At 45.8% G+C, this 22,264-nt stretch overlaps 1 protein-coding gene across 8 annotated transcripts in view; it reads left to right on the top strand.

The window, feature by feature from the left end:
• Window positions 1-22,264, top strand: part of Atp11a (ATPase phospholipid transporting 11A) — a 128,697-nt gene that overhangs the window by 59,103 nt on the left and 47,330 nt on the right. For all 8 annotated transcript variants that reach the window (XM_045146003.1, XM_045146002.1, XM_045146009.1 and 5 more), the window contains exons 2-8: window positions 1,437-1,559; window positions 10,148-10,237; window positions 10,895-10,975; window positions 11,982-12,089; window positions 13,992-14,120; window positions 17,279-17,382; window positions 17,712-17,762. In XM_045146003.1, coding sequence (XP_045001938.1) covers window positions 1,437-1,559; window positions 10,148-10,237; window positions 10,895-10,975; window positions 11,982-12,089; window positions 13,992-14,120; window positions 17,279-17,382; window positions 17,712-17,762 — 686 coding nt within the window. The remainder of the gene's footprint in view (window positions 1-1,436; window positions 1,560-10,147; window positions 10,238-10,894; window positions 10,976-11,981; window positions 12,090-13,991; window positions 14,121-17,278; window positions 17,383-17,711; window positions 17,763-22,264) is intronic.

Genomic DNA, 22,264 nt, shown 5'->3' with positions numbered 1-22,264 from the left:
GAGCCCACAGGTTCCCCAGCTGCAGTTCTAGCATCCCCTCTCTGAGGCCTGCACAATGCTGGTTGAGCCTCTGTGGGCCCTGCATCTGTTACCTGCTACTGCTTATCCTAGGGTCTTTGCCTGATTCCACTGTGATCTGTATGAAAGTGTGACTCCCTGCCAACTTGTCACTTTCCTGTGTTGTTCAGATGCTGCACAGAGCCTGGATTCTTCGCCTCATCCATCAAAGTGCTGTCTGCCTCACAGTCTTCTCAGAATTATTGATCTGTTCCTTTTAGAACTTTATTAATTAGTCATGTAAGCAAGGTTCCATGGCCAGTCTAGACTGGTGGTGTCACTAGTAAGTGCCTCCCCATGCTAGTTGAGGGCAAACCCTAACAGTCTCTCTGATAATCCGTGACCTCCATGGTGGTCTGCCTAACTTGGCTCTTGTCAGAGGAAAGGGGTTCTGTTTTGTGAGCCAGGCTGTCAAGTCATTAGTAGGAGCAGTTCTGGCTGTCAGCCTTAGAGGTTGGACAGAGCCGGAATTAATATTTAACTGTCTGCTTTAGCACACTGAGAACACTTCTCTAGCCTCCATGTCTCATCCCACATTGCCCTGTCATTAACCGTTCCCTGTGGAGAGCCCCACACAGCTCAGCTCAGAGTCTTGAAGCCAGCAAGCACACCTGCTCACTTGCCACAGCCACAGTGCAAGTGTGGAACCAAGTGAGGTGCCCATATCCTCTCAAGGGCTGAGAGGCTGGGTGCCAGGAGGGTCAGCTCACCTGAGACTGCTGAGTTGTCCTGGCATTCCTGTAGAAGAGTGGGGTGCAAGGCTCAGGCCTGGCATCTTCATCACCTCAGTGTGCATGGCATGTGGCACATCATAGGATTTATGAGACTCTTGTCCCGAGGTGTTTTCTTCCTACCTCCCCCTCTGAATTCACACCATGCCATCAACAACTTTACCTTCTCTTCCTACGGAGCTTTACTGAGCATGAATGCTTGAAGTGGCCTAGAAGTTTGCATCAAGTTCAGTTTTCTTACTTCATTGGAGACCTTTCCCAAAATTATCTTCTTTTTCCTATTCCAGAAGTCTTAAGATTTTGCAGTTAGTACTGTTTGAAATGCACAGTTCTCCTGCTCCATGGTATTTCTATCAGTAGCCAGCTTTATAGGCCTAGCTGACAACTCCCCAGTGCCCACTGTTTACCTGGGAGGTGGCTAAAGAGCTGAAGCCCCTTGCCTCTGGGGCTATGCCAGTAAAACACCCTGGCTGTGGGAGGGACCTAGGAGCTCCCTGTGGCCTCTGTGTCAGTAGGGTGGATGCTCAGGCTATATGTCAGGAGACCCTGTGGCCCCTGTCAGTGGGGCAGTGATGTGTGGACATTACTGGAAGGCTTGCACTGCAGGCAGGCTTGAGGCACCTGCTGATGCTGTTCTTCTCGTCACAGTGTGCTGGAGAGGAGAACTGGGTGGACAGTCGAACCATCTACGTGGGACACAAGGAGCCCCCTCCAGGTGCAGAGGCCTACATTCCACAGAGGTACCCGGACAACAGAATCGTCTCCTCCAAGGTGACTTTGTCCTCTATTCTGTGTGCTCACTGCTCGCCTGAGGGAGGCCTCTGCGGGGGCAGTACTTTCTGGGCAGCTCAGTGTTCGTTGGCAGCTGTCCCTGGGTATCACTGCTCTCTGAGCAGTCCCAGGTGCTCCTGTGTCACTGTCCCTGTGTCATTGTAGCTCCCCTCCACTCCGGCGGGACGTCAGACGAGGCCTTGCAGGTGGTCTTTGCCTTGTCCACTCTGCGGCCTGCACTCCGGCTGCTCTTTGTTCCTCTTTAGCTTGGGTAGAAGGTCAGACTTGAAGACATAGGGTGCCATATCTTCCTGCTGCAGGTTCTGCATCTGTTGCTTGCTTTGTGTTTGTCATTGACCATCCTGGCCAGAATGATTAAGAAACCGTAGCACGTGCCCAGTGAAAGACCAGGTTTGCCAAGCTCCCCAGAGAGCAAGGCCCAAAGCCTGTTGGGTACAGCAGATGCAAAGAAGTGCCCTTTGATCTCATCACTCAAGACCCTACCATCAGAGGGATGGGGGATGTGGTCCCATGTAGGGAAAGGGTCTGAAGGGCTTAGTAGTGGCTTTAGGTAAGAGGGTGAATGGCGGCTTTCCAGGTAGGGGAGCACCTTTCCTCAGGTACGTGAATGAGCCTATCTGAACATGTGTGCATGTGTGTATAACATATATACCATGTGTGTTGCTGCATATGTATGTTGTGCATATGCTGAGGGGCAGACTCAGGTGACAGACACACAATCCACACCTACATGTCATGATAATGTAGACCCATGTGGTAGGCCTACTTAAGTCACATGTGGATCCCAGGATAGCACTGCTTCATTCATACCCGGGAGTCCCACCACTTGTACCTCCCTCGAGGATTCACTGTCAGTTACAGATGGTGTCCCATGTGTAGCCCTGAAGCAGACTTGCTAAAGTCTTTCATGAATTCAAGAGTTCTACATTTGTTACCAGTCATGGTGGCACATGCCTTTAATCCCGGCACTCGGGAGGCAGAGGTGTGATTGCTGTGAGATCAAGGCCACACTGAGACTACATAGTGAATTCCAGGTCAGCCTGAGCTAGAGTGAGACCCTGCCTCGAAAAACAAAGACAAAACCAAAAAGAGTTCTACATTTGTTAGGAAGACAGGAAAGGTTTGCTTTCCAAAACCTTTTTTTTAACAGCTTTTAATTTGTAACAGCAGTAAAAGGTTATAATAGCTTTACTGTAGAAACAGTGGACAGAAATCCCGCCCAGTGAACATCTCTGTGGTGACACGTGATAACTGAAGAAAGAAACAAACGGAAGGGAGCCCTTCCTAAAGCTCCTCCCTGGCTGCCACACTCTGCACCCAACCACCTTCTTCATACCAGCCATTGAGCTCCAGCCTTGACAGCCCCAGAAGGTGGTTCTGGTACTGCCTAGGCAGCATGGGTTGCCTCTGTGAAGTACAGAACTGCCCAACTGGGCTCCCTGGGAGGTGATTGCAATGCTGCCTATTGGATAGAGCCCCAGCAGTGGTCTGTGGAGATAGGAAAGCAGTGATTTCCACATTCCCTCCACATGACCTTTGCTCTGAGTCATTTAGACCTCTGACCTTATCATGTGTCTTTCCTCTGTGGAACAAGAACCCCCATGATTTCTGATAAAGGAAACCCACAGGACAATTCTACATCTGTTTGAAGTAATTTCTCCTAGTGAGGCCCCTTCATACCAGGAAGCTCTTGAGCAGGAACCAGCAGACTTAAGGCAACACACTTGACTGAGAATGGCCTCAGCGCTTGCCTTGTATGGGCAGCCAGGAAGCAGTAGGGCTACTTGAGCACCTTTCAGCCTCTTATCTCAGTCTCCCAGGGGCCATGGAAGGAGGTAAGGGTCAGTGACTTATCTCAGTGCCAAGTATCCAGCATGGTTAAGTTTGAGAAGAAAAGTGCCCAGCCTGGCCCTTGAGCTCGTCAGATCCCAGAAGGAAGGGCAGACCCTCGGAGACAAGGTGGATCCTGAAACTCAGCTAGCCTTGAGCTTATACAAACCGAGGTGGGAGTATACATCACGCAGTAAAAAAGCAATTTTGCTTAAATAACAGCTCAGGGTATGTGAGAAATAATACATAATTTATAAAACCTTAGTTTAGGACAGATTCCATAGGAAACACCTGTGGTAATGGATTTATTTTCTTGAAAGGAAAAAAAAAAATTTGAAAGGAAGTTTTTGTTTCCACCTTACAAAAGTAAGACTTGACCTGACACTTTTATTTAACTAAACCAAAGGGCTGTGGAAACATTTGTCTCGTGAAAAGCCACAAGCCGAATGTGCTGGTTATTGGATTATAAGCTGGCCATTGTGACAGTGGTGTAGTCATTTGTAGTCTGTTATCAGCTGGAGTTCCATTTCTAGAGAAGTGGGAGAAAAAAAGATTAAAAAAAAAAAAAAAGATTGCCTATGTGGCCTGACTTGGCCTTCTGCCACACAGAACACTCCCCATAAACTAGTGACTTCGGAGACCCTGGATTTAGGAGTGGCGGCTTGCTGCCCATTGCCTTGTGTAGGGTGGTACTTCAGGACATGACTTTTATGCAGCTCTTAGCTGTGCCTTCAAGAGGCTGTGGAATTAACCTCTGGCTCCATGTCCTAGGACATCTAGTCTACTTCTGATTTTTAGGAGATGGGAAGTCACCTTTGCCCATCCATAGATGTGACAGATAACTGCACAAATGACTTCCCCATTTACCATATCTTGTGAGCCCCAGCAGTCCTCCCTCCCAGGTCATAGCTACATATTATTCCCAACTTACTTATGGAGAAACTTAGACTTAGAAACAGGAACCTCTCTAAGGCCACAAGAGATGATAATTGCCCTTCACCACCGAGCCTGGAGTTCCTCCCCGGTACTACTACCTAGACCTTTCCTGACATGCCCTTGCCTTCCAGCACCAACCACCCCCATCAAGGTCCCTCCCCCCCCACTTCTTCCCGAGTCATGAAGGAAGGAAATGACCAACTCCACATCAGTTAATTAAGGACCATTGTCCAGGCTTCAGTGCCTTTGTAGGACAGTCACACCATGGATACTGTGGGGCTGGATCTATTTCAGGTAAATAATGGCCAGGCTTCAGGACAGTTTCCAGGGGCTTCTTCTTACATCCTGGCTACTGGCAGAGCAAAAGGGCGCCTGGTTCCTCTCAGTGTATTCATTGCTGGGTGATGACAGGTAACAGGTGGGGCTTCCCCGAACCACATTCTGGGCCAGTAACACAAAACCAGAGATTGGTTTCTGGAGGACATGAAGTTCAAATGCCAGCAAGTGCCTTCCACTCAACATGAGAATATAGCCCAGTGGACCCTAGCCCAGAGTCTCTGAGTATAAAAGAATCTCGTGTGATTCAGCTTGCCTCAGAACGTCTATACGGTAAAAAGAAATTCTCTGGTCTTCTCGTTTTTCCCAACTCCCTTACAAAGGATGAGGTTCTTTTATTCCACCCCCTCCCTTGGGATACCAGAATTTTCCAGGACTAGATTAGATGTTTCCACTGATGGTATCAGATTGGAATTAGGACTTGATACCTGAGTGTGGGTCACAGTGAAACATTGTGTTGTGGCCCACATGAGCAAATACGTAGCTTATTAAAGTTCAGCAAGGATGAAAAATATATAGTTGGCCCACATAATCACTTTGTCAGCTCTTACATGTATGATAAAGTGGTTTTTTTGTTGTTGTTGTTTGTTTGATGATGGGGTCTCATGTAGCATGTTGGCCTTGAACTCCTGATCTTCCTGTCCTACCTCCAAAGTGTTAGGATCATAGGCCTGTGCCACCACACCCAGCTTGCTGGGTTTTATTGGTGTTGCTGTTATATAAATGCATTCATGGAAGGTTAAATGGTTTCCCTTAATACATCATCAGGAGTTAACCTTCAGACAACTAGGTACCAGTAATAACTAATAGCAGTAACTTATTCTGTGAACTATGGGGATTACAGAATGAATGGGTTTGAGCTATGAAGGGACCTTCAGGGCCTATCAGAGCACTGACACTTTGATGGTTGGTGATTTCTGAGATCCTGGTTCTCTAGTAAGCAGTAGAATTTAAAGGTGTTGGAACAGTGACACTCAGGTAGCACAAGGTCAGGTGTGTATACAGCCGTCTGTGTGGAAATGCACTGTGTACCCTGAGGGGTCACTTTCATTTGCCTCACAGGGCCAAGCCAACCACACAGCAGCTCCATGTCAGTCACTGACAGCAGAAATCATGTGTGACCTTAACTCCAGCTATAAGCAATCTCTCCTATGGGTCAAGCAGCAGAATTCACTGGCTCCCACACGGAAAGTTCCAGTGAGCTTCCTTCCACAATGGTGGGCATAGATTTCCCTACCCTCATAAAACCCTAACTTTCCTTTATTCTCTAGACATACCAGAGACCTCCTAGCCTGTGCATGTGTATCCTAGATTATAGTCCTCTTCTTTATTTCCAAGTAACCTTTCTTGGTTGGAGAGTCATCTCAGTACTTTGGTTTTGATGTGGATGGATTAATGAAACAATCTGTTTATTTTCTCTATCTCTCTGTCTGTCTGACTCTATTTTTGTAGTGCTGGGAATTGAATCTAGGACCTTGCACGTTCTAGGCATGTGCTCTACCACTGAGATATACCCTCAGCCCCCCAAATCTTAAAACTTTACTGAAGTAGAGACATATCATAACCCTCTCATCACTCACAGCTAGTGTTTGGATCCCTTATACTAGAACACATGTCCACCTATTGCATCACTTCTCCTCTTCACTCCCAAGATCATCTTGAAAGGAATCCTGGATACCAGATGACTGTCTGTAAATATTTCAGTAGATGGAAATTGTTATGCTCAGTAGGAATTTTTTCATCAATGTGACTTTGTTGTTGAATAATGTGTTACAGAAACTAGGGACACTATTTTGATTAGTTAATGGATAGGTAATAAATTGTTGGACTGGCTTTAGGGTTTAATAAGATTGGCTTCATAAAGTGGGGCCTGAAAAGAAGTCCATATGGGGATTGATTTCTCTTAGAAAGAAAATGTATAAGAATGGAAGACCCCATTCTGAGTTGCTTCTAGTAAGAGAAAAAAATGAGAAGACATAAATACTGTCATCATGTCTTTTACATCTAATGCCTCCTTTAGAAAAGTCATGGAAAGTAGTAAGCTTTTTCTTTATGGCCCATTTAAGAGGAAATGTGTGTTTTGTTAAGATTTGAAGAGTGATTGAGTGTGTGATGTTTATTGAGTTCTAGAATATTAGTCTCTGTTATATTTCACTACTTACTTTAGTCAGGACTCTGGGCCTCACCAGTGCTTCATAGATGAGACCACTAAAGCTCAGAGTTATGGAGAAAATGAGAGAAGTTAAAGCTGCCCTGAGCAGAGAGAGACTTGTCACTAAGATGTCAGTTCCAGCTTGGTCTGTGCAGTCCTGGCCTGAGTCCCAGCAAAGTCCTTTAAGGTCTCTACAGCATGATACTTAGGGCATGTGGAAGTCAGTACTGTTCAACCCCAATAGTTATGAAGTTGTGGTGCTGCTGAAAAGACAGACAAAATTGAGCAGAATGGGGGCTGGAGAGGTGGCTCAGCTTGCAAAGCCTGAAAACCTGGGCTTGATTCTTCAGTACCCATGTAAAGCCAGATACAGAATGTGGCACTTGGCTGGGCGTGGTGACACACACCTTTAATCCCAGCACTCGGGAGGCAGAGGTAGGACGACCGCCATCAGTTCAAGGCCACCCTGAGACTACATAGTTAATTCCAGCTCAGCCTGGACCAGAGTGAGACCCTACCTCGAAAAACCAAAAAACCAAACAAACAAACAAAAACAGGATGTGGCACATGTTCCTGGAGTTTGTTGGCAGGGACAAGAGGCCCTAGCACACCTGTCTCTCTGTCTGTCAGTGTCTCTTAAATAACTGAAGAAACACATTTAAAAATAGATTGTATAATATGGGAAGCAGAAATAAAAAGGTCTACCAACCTTTGATAAAGGGGTGACAAAGGCATCCTAAGAAGAAAGCACAATATTCAGCAAACAGTGCTGAAAAATCAGATATGTAAACAAAAAGAAGAAATGAATCTAGAACTGATCTTATACCTCTCGTAAAAATTAATTCATAGTGGTCTTAGGCTAAGTCCTGAAGGTTAATGTCAGGAAAGATTTAAGTGACCTTGGGCTTGGCAGCGAGTTTTCAGATATAACATTAAAATCTGTTTATGGGGCTAGGCTGGTGACTTAGCAGTTAAGACATTTGCATGCAAAGCCTAAGAACCCGTGTTTGAATCTCCAGGTTCCACGTGCACAGTGATGCAAGTGTGCAGTGTCACACATGTGCACAAGGGGGTGCATACGTCTGGCCTCTGGAGTGTGTTCTCAGTAGTTGAAGGCTCTGGTGCACCCATTCTCTTTCTCTCTGTCTCTCTCTCAAAATAAATAATTTTAAAAAATCTGTTTATGAAAAGAAAAATGTCCTATTCTACAGCAGACCTGTTGAGATAAAGATGAGCCCAGGACAGGAAAAGATACCTGCCAAACACAGGCCTGATGAATGAAAGACCAGCATCAGACTACATGAGAGCTTTGAGGGCTGGAGGGTGAACTGGGAGGATCTTTGAGGTCCTTTGAGATGACTTCCAAACTGGGGAGCCCCTGGAGATTCTCTGAGCCCATGTATTGGGCCACCTATGGAGGGGACTGAACCCGGGGTTACAGTTGTCACAGGATTGGAATCACTACTGTATTTCTCACCAAGGAACAGCTGTGTAATTGCTGGTGTGCATTAGAACAGGTAGTGGAACTGTATGCTCTTTAGCAGTTGCAAACTTAAGGCAACAAAGCTTTTTTTAAATGATACATGGACTTCTTCTGGGTGGCTTGGGGCAGGCTGGTCTCTTAGTTAGGATGAGTTGTAAAAAACTGGGGCTTGTGACTCCAGAGGAACTCTTGTGAGAGTGACAGTAGCCCGAGGCTGCCAATGCCAGCACGCCCTTTAGGAGGGAGAGTAAAGTTCTCTGTCAAGGACAGGGTAGGTGGCCCTCAGATTGTCTTCATCAGAGACAAAGAGGGTCAAACAGTTTCAGAGCTGAAGCCATGGCTTGTCACATAAGGACACTTGCTCACAAAGTCTGACAGCATGGGCTCAATTTCCCAGTGCCCACAGTACAGCCAGTTGCACAAAATGGCTCATGCATCTGAATTTGTTTGCAGTATGGCAGGAGACCCTGGCATGCTCATTTTCTCTCTGCCCACCCTCTCTCTTAAAAATAAATAAAGATTAAAAATGAAGTAAATACAGTTTCAAACTCAGTGTTCACAATCAATTAATGCCATCATCTCATCTATGTCATTCTCAGTACAGTGTTGAGTAGTAAGTTTGGAGAATACATGGTGTGCGGATCCATCCTGTCTCCTTGCCCTCTAAATAAAACAGAAAGCCCTTCTAACCCTGTCACACACACCTGTGGGTACGTCAGACTCCAACCATCCACTGTGTCACTGAGCTATAATGTACAAATGGGGATATGAGAAGACCTAGGGGCACTGGACATGTGTGTGCTGAGTCACCTGGCTCTCATGTGATGAGGACCCCTACATTGCTGATGTTGCTGAGCTGGAATCTGTTGAGCTTGAGTAGTTTTTGCATTCTGGCTTTGGAAAACATGTTTTTGTTTTTGTTTTTAATTTTTATTAACATTTTCCATGATTATAAAATATATCCCATGGTAATTCCCTCCCTCTCCACCCCCACACTTTCCCATTTGAAATTCCATTCTCCATCATATTACCTCCCCATTACAATCATTGTAATTACATATATACAATATCAACCTATTAAGTATCCTCCCCTCTTCCTTTCTCTACCCTTTATGTCTCCTTTTTAACTTACTGGCCTCTGCTACTAAGTATTTTCATTCTCACGCAGAAGCCCAGTCATCTGTAGCTAGGATCCACATATGAGAGAGAACATGTGGTGCTTGGCTTTCTGGGTCTGGGTTACCTCACTTAGTATAATACTTTCCAGGTCCATCCATTTTTCTGCAAATTTCATAACTTCATTTTTCTTTACTGCTGAGTAGAACTCCATTGTATAAATGTGCCACATCTTCATTATCCACTCATCTGTTGAGGGACATCTAGGCTGGTTCCATTTCCCAGCTATTATAAATTGAGCAGCAATAAACATGGTTGAGCACGTACTTCTAAGGAAATGTGATGAGTCTTTTGGATATATGCCTAGGAGTGCTATAGCTGGGTCATATGGTAGATCAATCTCTAGCTGTTTTAGGAACCTCCACACTGTTTTCCACAATGGCTGGACCAGATTGCATTCTCACCAGCAGTGCAGAAGGGTTCCTTTTTTTCCACATCCCTGCCAACATTTATGATCATTTGTGGAAAACATGTTCTGTCTCGGGGTCAGAAGTTGGTAACATGTCGGCAGTCACTCTCAGTTCTGAAAGGTGAATTAGTTGGTCCTAAAACTAAACACTGTACCCCATGCACAGCCCTCCTGGTTATGTAGTGGAACAACATGGAGAGTAGAACCTGGTCAGAGTGACTTATTTTTGCTTTTCTTCCACACAGTACACATTTTGGAACTTCATACCCAAGAATTTATTTGAACAGTTCAGAAGAATCGCCAACTTTTATTTTCTCATCATATTTCTGGTACAGGTAAGGACAGTCCTAGCTTTAACATAAGTACAGAAAAAAAGACATAGCTTAGCTAAGCAACCTACAGTTAGCAAGGCTTGGGACCCCTAGTCCACCGTTGGCTCATTGGTTGCTCACCTGGAATGCGTATGATTTCTGTTCAAGCCAGCCTTCCTGTGAGCACTTCCCAGCCCTGAGGAGAGACTGGGCTAGTTCTCCAGCCACACCTCATCTAACTCCACATGTTTGTTCTCTTCCTGTTGTCCAGAGAAAATCCAGGGACAGAGAGTAAAAGGCAGAAAACACAGCAAGGGCCTGGACTGGGGAGCATTGTGTCAGATGTGCCTTAAGGACAGCAGTGCAGCTCTTTCCTAAGCCATTCTAATTACAGTTTTATGTCACAGCACTCGCTGTCAGTAATAATCAAAGGGTGACATCAAAAGCATGTAATCAGAACGTCTACCTGCATCAGACTTATGTCTGTACCACATTCTAAAGATGGGGTCTTGTAGAATGCCCTGAATTAACGGTGCCTCCCTTGGTGTCCCATCAGTAGTGCCGTTCAGGGGCAGGGCAGAAGGGGAATCCGCACAAGATGTGGTGGTTCTGGGCCAGCTGCTGTCTGAGGTCACTAGCTGGTGTTTTCAAAGATGATTCCCAGTTCTCTCTTCTCTGCAGTTGATTATCGACACCCCCACAAGTCCAGTGACAAGCGGGCTCCCACTCTTCTTTGTCATCACGGTCACAGCCATCAAACAGGTAAGACTCACAGACAAGAAGGCAGGCGTCAGTGTGGAGGTCTCCTGCACCAAAAGCTGGTAGTCTGGAGTCTTTGTTCAGCTAATTCAAAACTCTGCAAAGAGTTGGTTTGGCAGTTGTCTAAATTTGAAACAACTTAGGATCAAAGTCATATGTTAGTTGGAGCCTTTGAATTTGAGAAGAAAATGGGTCTCCACCTCCTGAGCCATCCAAAGCAGCAGGGTTCAGACGCAGTGCATAGTTAGCTGCCCGCACAAGTGGCAGGTGGGGGTGGATTTGAGAAGCCTTGAATTTCCCCCAGTAGCCCAGTCCTCACCATGAGACTGTCAGAGTTTTTAATGTAAAACTGCGGAATATTTAAGACTTGCCTGTTTTTTTAAAAATTTATTTATTTATTTGAGAGAGAGAGAATGGGCATGCCAGGGCCTCTAGCCACTGCAAAGGAACTCCAGACACATGTGCCCCCTTTTGCATCTGGCTTATATGGGTCCTGGAGAATTGAAACAGGATCCTTTGGTTTTGCAGGCAAATGCCTTAACCAGTAAGCCATCTCTCCAGCCCAAGACTTGCTTGTTTTATTTTGAGTTTTATTTCTCACTCAGCAGTCATTTGGAAGTTCAGATTTGAAAACAGTATTGCTCTGTCTCAGACCCATTGAGTCAGCTTTAAGTCTATAGAGCAAGTGGGTAAGTGAGTGGTTGTCAGGCACCACCCGTGTCTAGAGGGTCTACAGATCTACTGTAGGGATTTGGAATGTCATGGCAGAAATCTGAGAAAAAGCCCATGTCATCTATTGACTGAGACGTTTCCTGTAGAGGAATTTTGTCATGATATGTTCAGTTTGGTTATGAATATATTATCAGTTATATCTGCAGAAACTTCAGACAGCCCAAATCATGATGGGAAAATTTCCATCTGTGAGGACCAAGCACTCAAGAGCTCCCTAGGCTAGACCTGTGTGTAGGCAGAATTAAACACGCCTCTTCTCTCTGCCACACTGTTTCAGGGTTATGAAGACTGGCTTCGCCACAAGGCTGACAATGCCATGAACCAGTGTCCTGTGCACTTCATCCAGCATGGCAAGCTGGTCCGGAAGCAGAGTCGAAAGTTGAGAGTAAGTGGTGCTTGGCTTAACCAGTTTTTCAAAATCATTTTTTAAGTAACTTTTAAAAGCAAGTTAGCAGAGTGTGGTGGTACACTTCTTTAATCCTAGCACTCGAGAGGCAGAAGTAGAAGGATTCGCCATGAGTTCAAGGCAACCCTTGAACTAGTGAATTCCACGTCAGCCTAACCTGGAGCAAGACCCTACCTGGTGGTGGTGGGGGGAGGGGAGGGGGAGACAAGTTATTAGTGTAACTAGCATACCACTAAATGTTTAAGTTGTTTAAATTTAAAAATTTTTTAATTTTTATTTATTTATGTGAAAGTGACAGAGAAAGAGGCAGAGAGAGAGAGAGAGAGAATGGGCGCGCCAGGGCCTCCAGCCTCTGCAAACAAACTCCAGATGCGTGCGCCCCCTTGTGCATCTGGCTAACATGGGTCCTGGGGAATCCTTAGGCTTCATAGGCAAGTGCTTGTTAAGCCATCTCTCCAGCCCAAGTTGTTTATATTTTTAAAGTGACCTACTCTTGTGTCTGTATTTGCCTGTCTAGGAGAACCTATCTATATGTAAGCCAAGCTTGATTTTCCAGCTTGTCCCTGTCCCCTGGATTCTAGCAAGGCCCAGATTATGAACTTGGATTCCAGCCCCAGCTGCTTCCACCTCCCTCCTGGGACCTGTCACCTGCCCAGGCCTTGCCCTACTCTACCTCCATCCCTCTATTTCTCTTCCTCTCCTAGCTGCTCTGCCACCTATCCTGGTGCTTTCCAGACAGAGTGGTCTGTGCCAGGTAGGCAAGGCCAGCGGGGTGTAGGGTAGCTCCTCTCCAGCCTAGCCAGCTGCTCAGCCTTGAGATCAGATGGTATCTCGGAATGTGTCCATAGCCTCCACCCCCTCTGCAATGGGATGTTACGTCCTCCCAAGGTGCAGATCGCGTGAGTCCCAACAGACGACTGTGCTTAACACATGGTAGTGTTTATTGCCCCTGCTCCACTTACTGGTATAATACCTCACTGTGTGCATATTTATGATGTTAAACAGTTTTGTCTGTAAACCACCCTCTCCAAGTCTGTCCCTGCTTGCAAGAGAGCTTTCTTCTCTGGACCTTCAGTTTAATATGTTTTCCTAGAGGTCAGAGGCCCAGGCTGGAGGCAGATGGACTCATAGTTGGAAAAGACAGCCAGATGCCACATTCATGTTGACAGACTCGGATCTCAGGCATAAGTGCAGTTTCTGTTACAGTAATCTTTTCTCTGCAGTCTCCTGTACTTTCATATAGACATCTTTCTTAAAAAGCAGACTTAAAACTGAGTTTGAGGCCACCCTGAGACTACATGGTGAATTGCAGGTCAGCCCGAGCTAGAGCAAGACCCTACCTGGAAAAAGCAAAAACTAGGTAACTGTACATTTTAGTTAGAAGTCACATGAGAACCAGCCTACAGCTGCTTCCACCCTGTTGGCTAGATAGCAGGGCTGCCTGGTGACCCAGCCATATTGACACAGCTCAGTGATCAGGATTTGTGAAACACTAGGTCACATCGGAGCCCTCCCGAGAGATACTTCCCACTCAGTCCCTGTAACCGTTGCAGCTCACTCTGCTTGGTGTAAATCAGCAGTAGTCTGCGTTAGCAAGGTTGGTCTGTTTTGATCACAGCAGATTATGTCCTGGTGTGCTCTGGGGCTTTTCTGGTCTGCAGTGACCCACAGAGACCCTGCCTAGCTTCCTTCTTCCACAGAAAGACTAGGGAAGGGTCCTTCCTAGGACAACATTAGTGTCTCCATACCAGCCAGTAAAACACTGTGACAGTGTGTAAGCATAGACTGGACAAGCAGGAGAGCAAATTCCAACTCAAGGTAAATTACCGCACAGAGGTGGCTGTGTTCTCTTGGTGACCGCCCTCCCTCTCTGTCCTGCAGGTCGGGGATATTGTCATGGTGAAGGAGGATGAAACCTTTCCCTGTGATCTGATCTTCCTCTCCAGCAACCGGGCAGATGGCACCTGCCATGTCACCACCGCCAGCTTAGATGGAGAGTCGAGCCATAAAGTAACGTGCCTGTGTTTGGATACGGCTCAGGGTCTCAATCACATTTCACTATTGGCATGAGATCTGATGACCTGGGTGCACATTCAACATTTCTGTGGTTTCTGGGAGCCCCCCGGGTTGAAGCCCCCAGATTTTCCCCTTTTGCTTTTCCCTATATTTGCCCCCAAGTGCCTGTGTCAACCACCTTCTGCTGTAAACAGACATATATAGGTTATTCTAGGTCATTTATCTGGTATGCCAAATGAAGGCCTTAACCAGTTTGCAGTTGGAATTTTAAACTTTTCACTTTCTTGATCAAAATTAGTATTTTTCCTACCCTAGAACTTTGTGAAGTCACAGAGAATTACAGATATTGTCTGTTACTTCAGTGAGTATTCTCTTGTTAAAATATCTTAAAATATTTTTTTGAAATTATAATTCAATTTTGTATTCAATTCTATGATGGTTATAAAAATTTTGACAATAAGAAATAAATAGGGCTGGGGAGGCAGCTCAAGCTGCGTGAGGGCCTGAGACTCCTGTTCAATTCTCCCAGAGCCCCCGTAAAAAGTTGGGGTGTGGTCACACACATCTATAACCCCAGCCCGTGGAAGGTGGGGGCTAGAGAATTACTGACCAAAAATACTGGTTCCAGCTCGAGGGAGAAAGTATTATCTCAAAGAAATACAGAGCGGGCACTGGAGTTCTCCTCTGGCTACCACACGCAAGTGCGCAGTGTGTATGTGCACATAGACATGAATCTGCCACACACACACCACACATACTCCACAAATTTTTTTTTAAAAGAGAATGTGTATAGCACTGCTGGTTGACAGGTTGTTTTACTTTAAATATCTGGAAGGAGGAAATTTTTTGAACCTATGAAGGTCAGCATAGCTCCGTGGAGTCGACCTACTAAGACTGGCTCACAAATCTCAACTCTAAAACAGTGTCTGGGTGTGAGCAGCCTCTGCTGTGGGATGGAGACATTTTCTTTTTAAACTTTCTTATTGACAACCTCTGTACATACAGATAATATACCATGATAATGATCCCCTTTCACCACCTTCCATTACCCCCTTCCTGAATCCTTCTTTCACCAAATCCCTTCTTTCCAAAGAGTTCCTCTTCCAATTTGATTTAATCACCCCCCCCCCATTATGCATATCTTGTGTAGGTAGTATCAGCCACTGTGCGGTCACTTTGTGTCCAGAAGATAGTATTACAAAGACCTCCTTCCCCTTTGGCCTTTACATTCTTTTAAATGTTTATTTATTTATTTATTTATTTGAGAAAGAGAATGGGCATACCAGGGCCTCTAGCCACTGCAAACAAACTCCAGATGCATGACCTTGTGCATTTGGCTTCCGTGGGTACTAGGGTATTGAACCTGGGTCCTTAGGCTTCGTAGGCAAGCACCTTAACTGCTGAACCATCTCTCCAATCCAGCTTTCACATTCTTTCTGTTACCTCTTCTACAATGGACCCTGAGCCTTGAGTGAGAATGTTAGGAGACTTTCTTTAAACAGCAAAGGGCATGCTAATCTTTATAGTTTTGTTCATGATGTCATTGTATAAGGCCTATGCATTTTCAGCATTTGCCTCCACAGTTTCTAAGTAGCAAATCGCAAGAGAATTAACATTCTTCCTTATGCACTTGTAAGGAAAAGTACTTCAGGGAGTGGAGGCCTGGTTGATTCAGGGGTTATTGTAAGCCAACAGCGCTCATAGGCTTAACTACCCTGTGGCCTGACAGGTCACCCATACTTCAGACAGAGGTCTTTGTGTGGACTTCACCCCAGGAAGGAACCCCATCCTAGGCCATAGCTGGTGTGGAGGGCCAGGCCTGTGGGCAGTGTGCTGTGGCAGCTGCCCTCATCCAGTGCCACCACGGCGCTGACCTTTTGCATGTTTGCACCTTGTGTTTTCATTATAGTAAGTGTTGTTACTTCTGTGCATTTAGTTTAGCTATGGGAACTAGAGGTCCATGAACGCTTTATGTAACAGCACAGTGAAGTCTGGGAGCCCCACCGTGCTCACGTGATCTAACATTGGCTTTTTACACTCTGGACTTTTTACATCTGTAACTTAGGGACAAAGCTGTATTTTAGGGGCTGTATTTAAAGAGGATATGATTAGAAAATTCCCCGATGCTGGATGCACAGTAAGTGTTTGAATGCCTTAAATGGTGATGTGATGGTCACATGTTCTCTTCATCCAAATGTCCACACTGCTCATCTCTCCATTGCTTATCATTAGAAGTACTAGCTGAGATGCAGGGCACACTTCCTCCACCAGCACTTCCCCTGCTTGCCTCTCCTCTCCAGGCAGGGCAGGTGTCACACATGCTACCTGTTAGACAGTGCTGGCTAGGCCCTCTGGTGCTATCATGTGGTCCTGGGCAGCAGTGCAGTGTTATCTGAGATCTACCTTGCCCTACATTGAAATAGGGAAAGTTGGCTAGGCACCAGGGGCCTGTCAGCCTCCCCGGGATTGTGATTCATACACAGATGTTCAAGATGGCACATGCATCTGGAGTTCATTTTCAGCAGTTGGAGGCCCTGACACACTCATTCATCTCCCCTCCCTCTCCTTTTCCTTACAAATATATAAATAAACATATATTTTAAAAAATATTTTTTTTATTTGACAGAGAGAGGGAGAAAGAAAAGAGAGAGAAAGAGAGAGAATGGGCACACCAGGGCCTCCAGCTACTGCAAATGAAACGCGTGCGCCCCCTTGTGCATCTGGCTAACATGGGTCCTGGGGAATCGAACCTGGGTCCTTTGGCTCTGCAGGCAAACACCTTAACTGCTAAGCCATCCCTCCAGCCCAATAAAAATACTTTTTAAAAATAAAGGAACACTTCAGCCCTCAATCTGTTTTTTGATTAATAGTTGTTCCTAGGACAGACACAGTGAAGTATCTGGTTTTGACAATTCCTAAGCTTGGCCTTTGTCCTGCCCTAAGTTGAGAATGCTGAATAACTGTGGAGTTAAATTCCTGCTGCACATTGTGTGGAAGCAATAGTGGTCAGGACATGTATAGTAGTCTTTAGCATTCAGACTCTTGATGAGTTACATCAGTGCAAAACAAGGCTACAGTGCTGTCCTGAGTGAGCACGAGTGGCCAGGTGCATTGAGATCTGGGAATAGCTCCTGTCTCCTCTCTGTCTGCAGACTCACTATGCTGTACAGGACACCAAGGGCTTCCACACAGAGGAAGATGTTGATGGGCTTCATGCCACCATTGAGTGTGAACAGCCACAGCCTGACCTGTACAAGTAAGCTGAACTGGGAACTGCTGTTTCAGACCAAGTCATATGCAGGTCTTGTGTTTCCATGGACCAGCAGCACTCAGACCTGTAGCTTCTTCCACAGATAATTGAAGTAGCTTCATGGAATTAAATTTAATAAAGAAAACCATGTTTTCTTTATTTTGAGGCAGTAATTTGTAAGTTGTGGGTGAAGAAAACTCATCTAAGCTGTAGGTAAGGAGGCACAGGAAATAAAGTGAAGAGGAGGGTGAGTTGAGCAGGGCGGCTGGCCATCACACTCGTTAGAAGGGACCCATTGCTGCTGCAATTCATTGACTGGACTTGGCTCTTGGCAGGTTTGTGGGACGCATCAATGTTTACAATGACCTGAACGACCCCGTGGTAAGGTAAGTCCGCTTCTTCTCCACTATTGGATTGTATGTTCTATTTTTCATTGGTGCATCATTGCCACATGATTTGGTATTTTTTTTCTTTGCCTTTTTGTTGACAGCTTCTATACTTACAGATAATAAACCATGATAATTCTCTTCCCTCCCCCCAAAACTTTTTTCGTTGTAACATACTGTATTTTTTATCCATTTATTTACTTTATGTTTTTTTTTTTATTGACAACTTCCATGATTGTAAACAATATCCCATGGTAATTCCCTCCCTGCCTCCCACTCCCCTTTGAAACTCCACTCTCCATTATATCCCCTCTCCCTCTCAGTCTCTCTTTTATTTTGATTCATGATCTTTTCTTTCTATTACGATAGTCTTGTGTAGGTAGTGTCAGGCAATGTAAGGTCATGGATATCCAGACCATTTTGTGTCTGGAGGAGCACGACCCTTGCTTGTGAGACTGCCAGAGGGTGCCCTCAGGCTGGGCCATGTCCTGATCCAGGAGGATTCTGAGTGAAAGTAGGCCCTGCTGCCTTGGAGAGATAATATGTGTGCTGATGTCTCAGCTGTGGCGATGAGAGGTTTCCAGTGTGGAGTCAGCTGTGCTATTTGTCAGGGCAGGTCTTGGGGTTCTCTGAGGCCCCCATGGGAAGGAGGAAGCTGCTGCCTACGCGGAGGCACAGAAAGCTCAGACGCTTCATCGTCACTGCCTCCTCACTTGCGGTCACCCTGGGCGTCCATCAGGAGAGCACAGCTGTCCTTCGCCCAGCCTGGTTCTGACGAGCCTCAGACATAGCTTGGTGCTAGCCCTGGATGCCACCTTGGGTGTCCCTGGCTAAGAGCCCCTCTTTCAGTCTGGGTGTGTTTTATGTGGTCTTGGGGGATCTGGTAATTGTTTGCCTAGGAAGTATCCAAGTTTTTTTTGCACAATAAACTCACTTTCATTAGGTTTGAAAGTTGCTCCTTTTCTATAAACTCTATATGGTAGAGAGACTGTCTCTTCCTATAATTTAAACTATATCTTAGGAAACATTTACCCAGAAGTTGAGACAAAGTTAGTGGAGAATTACTACAGAATGAATAGTTACTGAAATACCAGTGTCTGGCCTCTCAGGAAACTTGGGAAACTTCTGCTTTAAGAAACAATCTGTATACTTCTTAGCATGGATTTTTGATTATTGGCATTTTTTGTTTGTTTAGACTGGGTCTTGTGATGTAACCCAGGCACTTATGATCCTCCTGTCTCACTCTTTTTTTTTTTTTTTTTTTTTTTTCGAGGCAGGGTCTCACTCTGGCTCTGGCTGACCTGGAATTCACTATGTAGTCTCAGGGTGGCCTCGAACTCACGGCGATCCTCCTACCTCTGCCTCCCGAGTGCTGGGATTAAAGGCGTGCGCCACCACGCCCGGCTTCTGTCTCACTCTTGAGTGCTGAGGTGACAGGCTAGTGCCACCATGCCAACTCTTAGCCTACTTTTATCATAATCATCATCTATCAGCAGGCTATACAGCATTAACTTTTCTGGCTGTATAGGATCATTACTTTGGTGTAAATACACATTGTTCCAAGGCCAGTTCCTAGCTGCTTTGGAGAGGGGCCAGTGTACATGTGTTGAGAGCCAGCTTGTATTGGGGTGACTGAATGGGAGAGGCTATTGTAGTTGGGAGAGGCAGAAGCCGAGTGAGCAGACCTGTACTTCATGCTGAGGTGAGGTTTGCTGCCTCTGGCTGGGGGTCTGTTACTAACCCATTCTGTATCTTATTTGTTTGTTTTGTTTTCTGTTTTTTTGAGGTAGGGTCTCACTGTAGATCCAGGCTGACCTGGAATTCACTATGTAGTCTCAGGGTTGCCTCGAAGTCATGGTCATCCTCCTTCCTCTACCTCCCCAGTGCAGGGAAGAAAGTTGTGCACCGTCACGCCCGACTTGTATTTTGATAGTAGTGTTAGTTTTGATTTTATCCTTCATGCTGCTTAGTAGACTTCCTTTTGGGGTCTCTAAATATGCATAAGTGGTTGAAGTATATAAGCGGGAAGGTAAAATGTTGCTGTTACGTTACTTGCCCGGATTCCCATCCACAACGGTACTTTGTCCACACTAGAAGCAAAGTCCTTTGTCAAGTAAATTAGTTTTAGTCTTCCCAGAGACCCGTTTAAAATTTTTTTTTTGTCTATCTTTTATTTATTTATTTGAGAGCGACAGACACAGAGAGAAAGACAGATAGAGGGAGAGAGAGAGAATGGGCGCGCCAGGGCTTCCAGCCACTGCAAACGAACTCCAGATGCGTGCGCCCCCTTGTGCATCTGGCTAACGTGGGACCTGGAGAACCGAGCCTCGAACCGGGGTCCTTAGGCTTCACAGGCAAGCGCTTAACCGCTAAGCCATCTCTCCAGCCCCAGAGACCCGTTTTAAATGGGCTATTTGTTTTCATTAATGCTTGTAATGTGAAGCCTGGTGCTAACAGAAGCTGACAGTCCTGTGCAGCGTGAGGAGCCCTGTCGGGAGCTGCAGGTACCTGCAGGCTGTCTCTTGGGGCCTGGGCAGCTTGCACTTGCCTCTTCCTTGGCCTCCAACTGGGTGAGCTGTTTGGTGAGGGTATAAAAGGCAGTGGGTGCTCAGCTGCAAGCAGTAAAGGAGAGTTAAATATGCTAATTAATTAAAGGCAAACAAGCTTCCCACCTGGTGTAGTTTGCTAGGCTGAACATCCGACCAAACACAGTTTATGGGATGGTATTTATTTCAGGCTTACAGATCCAAAGCCATTCCATCAGTGGTGGAAGAACCAGCTCCCTTTTACAGATCCAAGCAGAGAGGGAGGGGGAGAGAAGGAAGTGGGAAACACCAAAAGCAAGCAAGCAGGAGCCCAGAGCTCTGACTGCCCTCCACACACCTTTGGGCTAGAATCAGATCCACCCCCATGACATGCCCCCAAACCCAATTGTTTAACAAGTACTTATTTATTATTTATTTATTACAAAGAGAGAGACAGAGAGAGAATGGGCATGTCAGGGCCTCTAGCCACTGCAAACAAATTCTAGACTTATGCACCACTTTGTGCATCTGGCTTTATGTGGGTACTGGGGAATCAAACATGGGTCATTAGGCTTTGCAAGCAAGCACCTTAAACGCTGAGCATTCTCCAGTCTGCAAACTCAATTTTAATAAAACAATTCAAACTACCACATCATCCTCCACAGGGGTCGTGAGGATGCAACAGTAGCAGGATTATCCTGATGCTTTTAATTTTCCTTCACTGCTTAGAAAAACATCTGGGCTGGAGAGATGGCTTAGTGGTTAATGTGCTTCCCTGAAAAGCCTAATGACCTGGGTTTGATTCCCTAGTACACACATAAAGCCATATGCACAAAGTATTACATTCATCTGGAGTTCATTCACAGCAGCTGGAAGCCCTGGTATGCCTATTCTTTCTCTCTTCTCTCTGCTTGCACATACATTTTAAAAAAAAAGAAAAAATGTAGCCGGGCGTGGTGGCACATGCCTTTACTCCCAGCACTCAGGAGGCAGAGGTAGGAGGATCACTGAGTTTGAGGCCACCCTCAAGAATATAGAGTGAATTCCAGGTCAGCCCGGGTTAGAATGAGACCCTACCTCAAAAAACCAAAAAAAAAAATTATCAACAAAGTTTTCTTAAATATAAAGCCTCTGCCAAACCTAGAACAGCCTTCAAAAGCCACCCAGGAAGCTGGGGAGATGGCTTGATGGAAGAAAAGCTTGCTGCACGAAGCATGAGGACCAGTTTGAATCCCAGCACACATATAAATGCTGGATGGGTGTAACAGCCTTCATATAATCCCAGCATTCAGGATGCAAAGGGTCACAATTCCTGGGGCAGGCTGGCTGAATTGGTGAGCTCTGGCTTCAAGAAGCTCCGCCTTAGTAAATATTATCCATCAAGGAAGATAATCAGATATGAACCTCTGTTGCTTGTTTCCCAGGCACAGTTACAGCCACCCACATGCAGACCGTCTACAGCTCAATCTTCAGGCTTATAGAGGTCATAGGGTCTCAGCCTTCCTCATCCTTAAAAGTTGACTTGCATTAAGTGGGAGTCTCCAGGTCATGAGTATCAGAGAGAAGTGGCTGAAGGATGAGTGAAACTCAGGCTTTTAAGCCTTTCTTGAACATTCTGGGGTCCCTAAGCACAGCTGTCTTCAACTTTGAGGCCTATCGGGAGAAGGTTGCTGGCCTCATCCTAGGCTCCCTTTTGTGGCAGCTCTGGATGATATATTTTTTTAATTTTTTTATTTGTTTATTTGAGAGCGACAGACACAGAGAGAAAGACATGTAGAGGGAGAGAGAGAGAATGGGCGCGCCAGGGCTTCCAGCCTCTGCAAACGAACTCCAGACGTGTGCGCCCCCTTGTGCATCTGGCTAACGTGGGACCTGGGGAACCGAGCCTCGAACCGGGGTCCTTAGGCTTCACAAGCAAGCGCTTAACCGCTAAGCCATCTCTCCAGCCCTCTGGATGATATTTTGACATGTACCCAG

This window comes from Jaculus jaculus, chromosome 3, assembly GCF_020740685.1.
Source record: "Jaculus jaculus isolate mJacJac1 chromosome 3, mJacJac1.mat.Y.cur, whole genome shotgun sequence".
NCBI classification, from domain to species: Eukaryota; Metazoa; Chordata; class Mammalia; order Rodentia; family Dipodidae; genus Jaculus; species Jaculus jaculus.
The sequence above is the reverse complement of the archived record's forward strand: the minus strand, read 5'-3'. Positions and strand labels throughout refer to the sequence as shown.